The sequence below is a fragment of the Watersipora subatra genome, chromosome 2 (genome assembly GCF_963576615.1).
Source record: "Watersipora subatra chromosome 2, tzWatSuba1.1, whole genome shotgun sequence".
Lineage (NCBI taxonomy): Eukaryota > Metazoa > Bryozoa > Gymnolaemata > Cheilostomatida > Watersiporidae > Watersipora > Watersipora subatra.
In genome coordinates, this window is record NC_088709.1 from 13556614 (window position 1) to 13568889 (window position 12276).

At 36.7% G+C, this 12276-nt stretch overlaps 2 protein-coding genes across 2 annotated transcripts in view; one reads left to right on the forward strand and one right to left on the reverse strand.

The window, feature by feature from the left end:
- Nucleotides 1-104: 104 nt before the first annotated feature.
- LOC137387970 (ankyrin repeat domain-containing protein 16-like) lies at nucleotides 105-6940 on the reverse strand. The gene is made up of 7 exons (XM_068074486.1): nucleotides 6618-6940; nucleotides 5709-5831; nucleotides 5141-5238; nucleotides 4122-4235; nucleotides 2599-2804; nucleotides 1902-1980; nucleotides 105-1791 (listed from the first exon to the last, which is right to left on the reverse strand). The coding sequence occupies exons 1-7, from the start codon at nucleotides 6938-6940 to the stop codon at nucleotides 1706-1708; spliced, it is 1029 nt and encodes a 342-aa protein (XP_067930587.1). The 3' UTR covers nucleotides 105-1705.
- Nucleotides 6941-11961: 5021 nt separating this feature from the next.
- Nucleotides 11962-12276, forward strand: part of LOC137387971 (uncharacterized) — a 40552-nt gene continuing 40237 nt past the window's right edge. Inside the window, exon 1 of the mRNA XM_068074487.1 lies at nucleotides 11962-12102. Within this exon, the coding sequence (XP_067930588.1) occupies nucleotides 11962-12102 (141 nt within the window). The remainder of the gene's footprint in view (nucleotides 12103-12276) is intronic.

Sequence of the window (12276 nt, forward strand, 5' to 3'; positions counted from 1 at the left end):
CTAAATAGAACAAGCATTTTGGGCAATTCTAAAACACGCTTAGCAAGGTTAATAAAAAGAAGACAATTCCAAATAAGTCATCATAGATCACTTTTATTGGGTCAACCTAGTAGGCCAGGTGCTAAGCGTACAACACTCCATGTCAAGATCACGACTCCATGGGTATTCAAATTTATAAATTACAAATTTTTACATTTTCATAGCCCTTGGCTTTCTACAAATTGCCATTAATGTCTGTACTACTGTACAAGATATACGTATTACATATCTACTCCTAAGCATACGCTAACGAAGTCACTCCAACTGTATCTCAGGAATTATAGTCTCTATATCTCAATATAAAATTTTATGCATTTCTGTGAATTCATACATATTAATAACTAATATACAGCATCTTGTAAATACATTACCATGGTTTTATTACTTTAATGTTCCATAGACATGACTACGTACTAGCAGGATAGAGTGAACAAATTAAGGCAGCTTTTGAGAGTTGTCAGAAACTTCTTAAAAATCAAGACATAAATATGTACCACTAGTTAGCGACTGTGAAACAAATGAATTGAATGTTGGATGACTCAGGGGAGAAAAAGTATGGTAACATTACCAAGTGCATCAGTCTTCATCCTAGCCAACACAGAAGTGCTGGATAATGAGATTTGATATGCGCAGTCAGATCATGTGATCAGCACAGTCAGATCATGTGATCAGCACAGTCAGATCATGTGATCAGCACAGTCAGATCATGTGATCAGCACAGTCAGATCATGTGATCAGCACAGTCAGATCATGTGATCAGCACAGTTAGATCATGTGATCAGTGCACTCAGACTTTGTGATCAACATAGTCAGATCTTGTGATCAGAGGTCAAATCTTGCGATAAACGCAGTCAGATCATGTGATCAGCACAGTCAGATCATGTAATCAGCACAGTCAGATCATGTGATCAGTGCACTCAGACCTTGTGATCAACACAGTCAGATCTTGTGATCAGAGGTCAAATCTTGCGATAAACGCAGTCAGATCATGTAATCAGTGCAGTCAGATCATGTGATCAGTGCACTCAGACCTTGTTATCAGTGCACTCAGACCTTGTGATCAACACAGTCAGATCTTGTGATCAGAGGTCAAATCTTGCGATAAACGCAGTCAGATCATGTAATCAGCACAGTCAGATCATGTGATCAGTGCACTCAGACCTTGTGATCAGTGCACTCAGACCTTGCGATCAACACAGTCAGATCTTGTGATCAGAGGTCAAATCTTGCGATAAACGCAGTCAGATCATGTAATCAGTGCAGTCAGATAATGTAATCAGTGCAGTCAGATCATGTGATCAGTGCAGTCAGATCATGTGATCAGCACAGTCAGATCATGTGATCAGTGCAGTCAGACCATGTGATCAGTGCAGTCAGACCATGTGATCAACACAGTCAGATCATGTGATCAGTGTAGTCAGACCATGTGATCAGTGTAGTCAGACCATGTGATCAACACAGTCAGATCATGTGATCAGCGCAGTCAGATCATGTGATCAGTGCAGTCAGATCATGTGATCATGTGCAGTCAGATCATGTGATCATGTGCTAGCCAACAAAGAAAAAAAATTCTAAAGATGATGCGTTGACACAAAAAAATATTTTTCAATAAAGTCTATCTTTTAGGCCCTCGGTAACAACCAATGTTTGATGTGACTGACCAGCCTCATGTTCCATGATTAATTTGACTTGACCAGCTCCTGAGCTTTTCAGCGCAATCCGTCTTGCCACAGAGGACAGCTACTTCTTCAGCTGGTAACGAGTTGAACAAGTATAAAGATTATGACTGAAGCCGTATAGACTTCTGATAGAACCATACAGAAAGGAAACCTTACAGAGATATATACTTAATAGGTGATTACCAGTGCGACACTTTGAGTCTTCCAGCAGTGGATCTGCTCCGAGACGCAGCAATTCCTCAATCATTACACCGTGTCCTTCCTGTTAAACAAAACATTATAATTTAATGTATCAGTGAGTACATGTACCTTATCATCTTAAATTGTACATTCTCATCATGCTTATATTTACAAAACCTACCTGACATAATCAGATCAGGTTTATATTAATAAAACTTACCTGGCACAATCAGATAGTGTTTTTATATAGAAAACCTACCTGATCCCGACAAAGGCCTGAAAATCACACAAAATAAAACAAAGCCACACTGAAAAATGAGCAAGAGAGTCATACGCACATCTCACATATATTTATGACACTGATAATTTATTATTTACATTCAGAACAAGAGAAGAAAACTTCTCTTTTTGTTAAATTGTTCGCTAACAAGGAATAACAACATAATCATGGCTTTGAACACGTTTTATTAACTTGGATGGATTAGGACACTAGTGAGTGCCATTATAAGCTATATGATTCAAAGCATTAACAAATTTGCGGTAAACAGGTTGAGCTGTTTTGTCTCTGAGCTCAGAGGCATGAAAATAAATTATAACATTAAACTTCACCACAGGTTGATGACCTATTGACCTATCACCTATTTCATACAGTTACACAGAGCTCATCTACAACAATGTATGTAGTTAATGGTCTCCACACCTTCGCTGCAAGATGGAGGCAAGCAGTTCCTCTGCTGTCAAACTGGTTTATATAAGTTTTCACATTCCCTGTGTGCTGAGATAGGAATTGAAGTGAGACAACTTCTCCGGTTTCTGCTACGATATGGTAACAATTTCTGCCTAGTGTGTTGGTTATCAGAAAGGATGCCCCACTTTTTATTAAAAGCTCTGCTATGGACACAAAACCTACAATTATTAAATTAAAAAAGCAATAAAAATCAAACAAATCTAACGACAATTACATCAATATTATCAGCACAATCAAACCTCATATTAAAACAATCTATTTTGAAATTTTTATGCTGTCAAAACCGTCACATGCCAGTGCATGCATTCTTAGAAAATAGTAACATATTTTGCTCAACTTTTCCGCAGTTAAAAGACTTGTGGATAAATACTTAAAGTAATTATATATAACATTATATAAAACTGAGTAATAAAATCAATTATATGTAAGAAATCTATAGTAATAAATCCCACTTGATTATTTTTGTCTGTCTGTTAGTCTGCATAAACTCAATGCGTTTCCACATTTTTTATCATATTTAATTGCTTAAGCTTAGAAAGTTTTTTTTCAAAAATTGTGAATTTGTTTATAACTGCCGGAGGTTACTGGACCAAACCACCAATTGAGGTTTGTGTATAATCTCAGGGACATGCGTGCCAATTAATCATCTGAGCACTCTGTATGATTTTAGTTGTGAGTTTCATAGAAACATCCTCTTAGACTACTTAAATACATCAGTGTTACTTTTATTAATTGGCTTTAGTGACAGATCTTGTCAATAAAAAGAAAATACATGTATTCAATCTAAACTTCACACTTATATGCTCCGCCCCTTCAATTAGGTTCCTAAAATATTTGGTTTCAAAACTCCATCTGGTTCCTATGAATCAGCCTATTAAACACACACCTGCAGTCTATCTGTTTGAATATGAAAGGATGCATATACATTGCCAGGCTTACTGTTGGTTAACTAATAAAGTACTATAGAATCAATAAAGAGAGTTTTCTTATTACTTTGCAGTGCAAGTAAGAGAGAGAACGTGAAGCATAGTTAGTTAAAACAACGAAGGAGGTGAAAATCAGAAGAGGTGGTGATAGAGAAAGAGCTAGTCTAAATTTGATTATGTTTACTTTACAGTAACAAACTATTTTTATTTTATTTGCTTTTTACATTTTATCTATCCAACTATTAAAGGAACGTATGAAGCACGCTTCGATATTATTCGAACACAATAGAACCCAACTATGTGAAGGAGACTTGTGTACAAGAGCACTGATTTAAAAGACTGCGATGCGTTGAGAAACTATGACAGGAATATTTTGGACGCTGAGTGAACATATTTTCTTAAATTTAAGTCGCTAGTGTAAAGCTTAATATGTCAAAGTGAGATAAGTCAAGATTTGACTACATAGCACAGCTGGTTAATCTTCTATTAGCTCATTTTGCTTGTTCTGAATATTCAAATAAAGTGACGCCAGTTATAGAGAGCTGTTACCTTTACGTAGAGAGTCCGTAAGTGGACTGCTGCCGCAGCTGTCCCGAGTGTCAACATTGTATGCACACGGAGGAGAGAGCAAAAGCTGGGTAGCTTCAAATCTGCCATGGATTACTGTAGAATATTAAACATACACTAAACCTAAAGCAGGAGTACAAGCAGCAAGCAATTCAAACAAGTATTACATAAAATGGCACCTAAGCAAACACAAATAAAGAGCATATTGTCTTCCCTTGAATTTGTACTACTTTCATAAACTAGGTGTTGGAAAAGCATTTATATATGGAAGCTGAATGTTTAACTAATAAAATAATGTAATGAAGTAATATATATAATAATATATATATAATAATGTATATATGATAATATAATGAAGTAATGAAATATGGAAGCTAAATGTTTAAGTAGTCACGCAAAGAGTTTCACACAATGACCAAAGAGATTTTACCCTATGCTTGTTAGATAGAAATAAGCTGATATCAGGACATACATACATGTCCTGATATCAGCTCGTAGTGACGAGCTATTGCAGACTCGTCACTAGAGAGAGGCTGGAGAACTTGGTCAACAGCATGTACTACAGCTTGGTACTTACGTGTATATGGTTCTGTAGCAAAGCTAGTGATACAGTAAAAATTAGTAGGATAGAAATGCATAGATATTGTAAATACTAGCAAATGAAAACGGCCATTTCCATTCAAGTTTTATCTTAGGCACGACATAACACTTTAGTAGATACAACTTACTGTATAACTATAGCAGATACAAACTTTGTAATAATAACAGGGCTCTTGTACGAAAGCAAACGAGCTGCTCTTGCATAAATATATTTGATACTACAAACTAATCTAGCGTAAGAAGACAACTTCCAATAAACAGTGTATTAAGTCAACAGGTCAGGTCAGTTGCTTAGAACTAGCCTGGCACACAATGTTTACCATAAACATGATGATAAAAATGATAATGATGATATAGGAAAAGAACAAAAGGTTCTACCTTAAAGCTATCCCTACCCCAACCTGCTGAGTGTAGAGGAGTACGGTCGTTCTTGCTTCTTGTCGACCAGCATTGCTCATCTGAATCCAGCAAACAGCTCAACACCTCCACATCTCCCTCTCTGCATCACACAAATGACTACTTTTATGTTCGAACTAAATTAAACAGTCCAACAGGCCTTTCATTTAGAGTTAAGCAATTATCTTAGCTCATGAGAAAAAGAAAATCTAGATTATGCTAGAAATCTAAAAAAGGTTCTAGAAAAATCTAGTGAATGTTAGTTTCAGACGTTCATGATGACAATCATGACTATAATAAGAACCAAGTCCACCAGTCTGAATGCACAGAAGGAAGTTGTGATAAAATATTACTTTCAATAGGATTTGAACTCATGACGTCCAGTTTAGACTGATGCTCCAACACATCCTCCAATCAAGAATAATTGTGCAACGACCTATTCCCTGTTCGTTATTGGCACCATAGACCTATTAACTATAGTTAATAGGTCTATGGTTGCCACAGCTGATGATAATTCACCAGACACTAGACTACCAGTGTACTAATAACAATAACAAGGCCTGTCAAATTTACCTGGCAGCAATGTGAAAAGCAGTCCAGCCATCTTTGTTGACTTGTGTGAGAGAGGCACCTGACTTGAGAAGAGTTTGCACTGTACTCAGATGGGACTTGGCGGCGGCGAGCATAAGAGGAGTCCTACATAAACAGTCCTTGGTCGTTTGATAGCAAATTGATGTTAGTAGGTTTGCAACTAGCAAGGAACAGAATCTTCAACACAAATCTAAATAATTTACAAAAATAACTCTTGAAAAAAGGGTACAATCATTAAGGAAAAATGCAAGATGACTATTACAACCATCACTACATTTCAGTGATTCGAATGGGTTCGGAGTTGCTTCCACTTCGAATTATATAAACGGTAAAATCCGAACGCATTTGATGCCAGTTCGCTTTGCTAAATTTGTGTAAAGGCATTCGCTGTGACGGTACTAGTCGGCATCATAAAAGTGCTCACTGCTGATGGATCGGAATCGATAATAACATTTCAGCATTGTGATCTAATGCGATCAGTTGACTAGGCAACTAGTTGACTACACATGAATTAAGAAGTGACCGTGACCTGATAGCGAGTCTGCGAGTTTAGTTTTGAGGGAAACATCAACAATCTTGGAAATATCTATTTAGTGCAACTCCGAATCGTTGAAACAATAAGGTGCGAATTCGTCGGCAGCGGGCAACTCTGAACCCGTTAAAGGCATGGAAACGCAGTGAATAAGATCAAAAAGAAACTTGTAGGTTAGATGCTTGGGGGACACACCAGCAAGTTACATGTTCGAACAGTTGATTTAGTGAGTCAGGTTAAATTATAAATCAAACAGCAAAAGTAGACTTGTAAAAGCTATAACACTCATCCGTAGCGATCAGCTAATAATCTACTAATAAAGCTATAATCTACTAATAAAAATAATGTATGGATATTACCAATCAGCTGCTTTTAGACAATTCACATCTGCTCCATGATGCAATAGCACTTCCACGATCTTGGTACGACCTTCGAGAGACGCCTCATGAAGAGCAGTCTTTCCATCATTATTAACAGCGTTCACCGCAGAATGATTCAGAAGATAGGTGACAATGTCAAGGTTACCGATTCGAGCAGCTAGGTGAAGCGGGGTGTCTCCTTTGCGCACCTTGGAATTTGATACGCACAACTCTGGTGTGGATTCAACCAGTGAAGAAACTGAAAAGAGGTTATTGCTCTTTATAGCGTCAACCAAACTTTGCGACTGCCTGCTCAAAGACATCTTTATAGTTCCCTGCAAAAATTCAGAAATATTTTTCCCTAGGGTACTGAGCCAATAGGAATTAATAAGGGATAAACATAAAAAGTTATAGAGTATTGCAATGATGTGTTTTTGCCAAGTCCTTTTCAGCTATGCTTTACTACTTTAGAGTTTTCACCTAATATTTAGACATTTGCAGTCCTAACCAATCAAATGCCAATAGTTTTGGGTTAGCAAAATCACAAAATTACTCAAAATGGAAACAGAAAACAGTTATTTCGATAATTATATCTTGTTGACTAAGATTGCAAAAAAGATGAAGCAGCAGCTGTAAGGTTGTTAAATCAGTAGATAAATTAGTTTTGCTGGACACGTGGAAGTCAATCCATTTTTATTCTGTTTCAATAAGAGTGTAAACTGTAAAGTCAAAGCATTTTGTGAAGGAAAATATAGCACGCTATCTCTTTCTTGCCAGTATTTGTTAAAGCAAACTTGTTTTTCAGTAACAAACAGATGTGGTTTTTGCTTCTGCAAATAATATACGTAGGTTTGCTTAAAAATAAAGATGAGTTGATAAAGGTTTGAGTTGTTGTTAAACTTAATTTAGCGTAATATCATTTTGTTTGCTTTCAATCAGAGTGGCCGCGTGTAAACCGGACACCTAAGTTTTCAAAAAAATTTTTGCATTCGATAATTGGCTTATATGCGGGGATATACTGTAGTTACCAGTAGCTCTTGATATTCCTAGTCAAATAAGTTAGCAAAAATTCTATAAAAACTGTTGAAACACTTTGGCCAAAATGTGCACATAAATCTTTAGCTTTGATAGCATATAGGACAGCTCAATTGTCTTCTGGATACTCACCTAGTAAACTCATGTTCAGTAGACCAATTAGGTTTAGTCTAGGTATACAAAAGGTGATACAGACTAAGAATAAATTGAAAGAAAAAGATTTGCTTAAGAAATCTAAAATTAAGGAAAAATGGAATAAGAAACACTGAGTTAGTAAGTTACCAAAACTCTGTCCTGGTAATTAAGTTTGAATAAAGATACCGGGTATTCCTAGAAAAAAGAAAGAATAGGAAAGAAAACAGGATAAAAAAACATAACTCTCGCAGTTACTGGGTTAGAATAAGAAATAGTGAAGGTAGGAGAAATAAAAAAACTTCTAAAACAGGATTGTGATAACGATAGCCTAGAAGAGTTTTATTTGCCGTTACCTGAAGATACAGTTAGTAATGATAATATTGCAGATGATAGTGAGGGTGATGACTTAACTGAGGATATTGATGATATCGAGTTAGAAGCCAACTTGAGTCAAGACATTAATTATGATGCTGTTAATAACACTGAAGCTACAAACTTTGAGCCTGTAGAAGAGAATGTAGCTCTTACCTGGTCTGAGAGACAGAGTAGAAGGAAGATTGAGCCAGATATGCTATATTACGAAAATGTTAATACTATTACAGACAAATCAAAAATGAATGACAAAGATTGGGCAAGAGGAATGTGATGAAATCTACAGCTAAACTGAGAACCCAAAAAAGAACCAAGTGAGATGAGTGAAGCTAACGATAGTGAAAAGGCAAAAATATTGGTAAAGATAAAAAAATGGTTTGGGGTAATGAAGGCTATAAATGATGTATGGTTTGTCAGGCCAAGAGAGATCATATAGCTGTATTTTGCCCTGTGTAACAACTGTAAGAAGAGTGGTCACTTGGCTAAAAATTGCGATCAGGAAATAAAATATAGATGGTGCAAGAATGCTAGACACCCTTATTTAGAGTGCCATAATGGAGATGTTACGTTCTATTGACCTAGTAAGAGAAAAACAGCGAGAGTAGGTAAACATAAACCTAATGGGACAGTTAGTAAACCTTGTGTCAGTTATAATTGAAGAACAGTGAAAAAGTTCAAAACGTTTCGATCATGAGTTAAGTTAGTGGATTTTTGGATGAAGTAGGTAGTGACATCTTTTTAGATGGGAATAAAAATGATGAAAAAGAAAAATATTAAACTAAGAAGAGGGAAACTACAGCACAGGTTCAAGGAGCAGATGGAGAATGAGGAAATGAAGATGAGAGAAGATTATGAGAGCTCTGACACCCTCTACGATGTCTTAGCTGAGATGGCCAAGGTGAAAACGAGTTTGCTCGCTAGATCTGCAAAGGCTAGGCCCCGCGGTAGACATTGTTTCCACCAGCGCCTGTGCTGTAGCAGGAAAAGCGACTGGACTCAGCTCTTGCTATTTGAGCCTGAATGGCAATTCCAGGAAGGAGACCTTGAGTGCAGTGATAGCCAGGTGGACAGGTTTTCACCTTCTTGAGACCTCAGGGTTGTCTAAAGGTGGCAAGCCCATCAGTACAACAGATGCCTGCACTGGTCAAGAGCAAACCGAGACCCTTAACACAGCTGCAGAGGAAAAGTTTTGAGGAAGTGAAGCAGATGATGAGTCAGTTTGAACCATGGAGGATTATTGAATGAAATTTTGAGGATTAAGAGTAAAAGTGAATAGAGTATAAGGTCAAATTTGTAGCTTTATTTTTGTAATTTTGTAACTGCTAACTTGAATGGTTTGGATTTATTGGGAATGGTAATATCTGAAGTGAATTGTGAACTTAAAATCTTCAGAGGTGTCCTTTTCTTAGCAGAAAGGGCATGTGTAATAATATTACGAAGTCTTATGTATCAGAACGATGTCTACAACGGCAAGCCATTATTAGGAGTCAAGGTCAATGGCTATAGCGCAATGGTGTGAAAACTATCAGATTACGACAGTATAGGATTAACAGCTTTATGGTGCTGGTATGGCTTTTCGGGGCTATTGGTATATAAGCTGCTGAGGGCCCGCAGACTGTCTTAGTATGTAGTGTGATATTACTAATACTGACTGATACCCTACCCATCCCCACAACCCAATGGACAATGTATTATAGTGTTTTCACAAGTTCACATACTTTATGTTTTATAGTAGTTCTGCTGTACATTTTGTTTTATTGCTCACACCCTATTTAGCATTCTTTATTCTTGTGTTGTAGAGAACCAGGGTGACAGGCTTCACTCTACTATCTTGAGTTACTTATTCAATAAACAGTGACTGACAAGTTAACTCTCTTACACAACTATCAATAACAATCAAACACTAAACATCCTAACATTACATGTAGTGTTGTATTAGGTAGGTACCTGTATGTTATCTAGCACAGCTAACTCCTTGAACAAAACAGTACGATGTTCTCAGCAAAACTGATATAATTTAGGTATACTGTTTGCAAATTTAACTAATGTAATTTCAACAAATAAATGTACACTAAAATAATTCAACTAAGGAATCACAAACACAAGGAGCTTTCAAGGCTCACTAGCACTCCATTAAGCAATTTTATAAGTGTTGACACATTGAACTCCCAAGCTTATTTACTAACATGTTTTTAATCCAAATTGAATATGTATGTCGCCAGAAAAGAATTTGCGATGCCAAGGCGAGCGTAGCACAAACATAGAGCCAAGTCGCATGCTTTACCTATAATTCGAGAAAAACTCCTAGCTCTAAGACTGAGAACAACAACTTAATAAAAGTTTAGGCTAAACTTAAGCTACAGTAGCGACAGCAAATTTTCGCTTTTCAACTATGTTTCATGCTGACTAGTAGTTTGATCGAATAGCAGCAACTAATGCACGGGATTAATTTTGATTGCTTGCAGCAAGAGGCAATATTAAATTGAGTTTTTGGGACTTTACTTTTCAAAAATCGATTGTATGTGACATGCAACGTCATTATTGCGACTGCGGACTTGCTATCAAATACTGTGCACCATAGCCTAGTTAGTGTTACAAGTCGTGGTCATGTACAAAGTGGTTGAACTTGGAGTTTGTAACCGAATAATCGTTAGCTATTGATTTAAGTATTTGCTTCACATGTGTACAGACCTGCCAACCCAAGAGTGGGATAATGCGTGAGATTTGGTTTTGGGGCAATTGATGTATCAATGATAGTATATATAAAATTGTGGAAATTGGGGCAAAAATCTCACGCATTTCTCACGTGTTTTCATTTTTTCTTTGGAGTGATTGCGTGAGTCTCACGCCCAATGCGTGAGAGTTGGCAGGTATGGGTATGCATGTGTAGTGCAAAGTCAGAGCTTTAATGATTAGGCCATCATTGGCTTAAAGTAAAAACATGAAAATGATGCTTTAAAAGGTTTTGTTGAACTTCAAAATTAATCTGCCCAACAGTATCATCCATAAGTGCATCAACAAGATTTGCACGTGTGAATTGATGCAATAGTATTACACAATTTTTTGCGTCTTCGAATGACCGGTTGGGACCGAGACAGTAGTTGTTTTTGAACTAGGGCCAAATAAGCTTGTACATTTTGGTCAGTTGCAAGAAAACTGACGCTTTCAAGAACTTGAAAGTTGCTAATTCTACATAATAGACTGTTTAATAACATGTGGTTAGCGGATTGTTTCCCCTAACATTGCCTAACACCGAAGCTGTGGAGCAGTTGTTGACAGACTAACTGCATGAGAAAATTCAAAAGCGATAGTTTTTCCATGAATTCAATTTTTTTTCATTTGGCTCTACCTTGGCACTTGCCACCATGGAAAATTTGATTGAAATAGATTTGTAGTTTTGCGAACAATCCTTTTCTTGTACTTAGACTATGTTAATGTACTTTTTGCTGGTTTTAAAGGCCATTTGGACAGACTTATTAGAGTGTTAGAGCAGATTAGGAGTGTAAAATTAAGTTAAAAAGGTGAACAGTTCAAAAATATTTTTTCAGTTATATTGACAATAAAAGTGGATAACAAAATGTCAATAAACTTCACTGAGTTATAGATAAAAGAACAAATGCAAGCCAAGAAGTTCAGCCAACGCCAATAAGAAAAAAAGCAATTTAGAATTAAAAAAGTCATAAAATTTGCACTTTGCATTTGCCGAACAAAAAAATTAGTAGCGACAAACAATGATAATTTTCATTTTTAGCATGTTTACAAAACCTCATGAAGTATTTTTTATGCATTCTAGATTTGAACAATGAGTGAACACTCGCTGAGGACACAGTCAAAGAAGGGCGCTGTAAGAGAGGCGCTCATTTCCAAGGCTGCTGCCTCCCTCGCTGAAGTAAAGGAAGAAGAAAGCAAGTTGGTTGCTAAAATTGGATCTCTCGCTTGTCAGGTGAGCCAAAGTCTCCGTCAGGCTGCCATTTTGTTTGCTAAATCTCTTGTTTAAACTTGCCTACAATCACTAAATTTATAGTCTTTTTCTCCAATTGTCGCTCTAGCTGTTTGTAGGAATTCCTATGGCTATGACATTATCTCTAATGTACTCAACGTTCCTTTTGTTGCTCTT

Excerpts from the sequence above, each read along its gene's own strand:
- LOC137387970 (XM_068074486.1), bottom strand. The coding sequence starts at position 6,940 with ATGTCTTTGAGCAGGCAGTCGCAAAGTTTGGTTGACGCTATAAAGAGC. Across the intron at positions 5,832-6,617 it reads TGTCTAAAAGCAGCTGATTG|GACTCCTCTTATGCTCGCCG; the intron begins GTAATATCCATA and ends CTGTTTATGTAG. Across the intron at positions 5,239-5,708 it reads GCTTTTCACATTGCTGCCAG|AGAGGGAGATGTGGAGGTGT; the intron begins GTAAATTTGACA and ends TGTGTGATGCAG.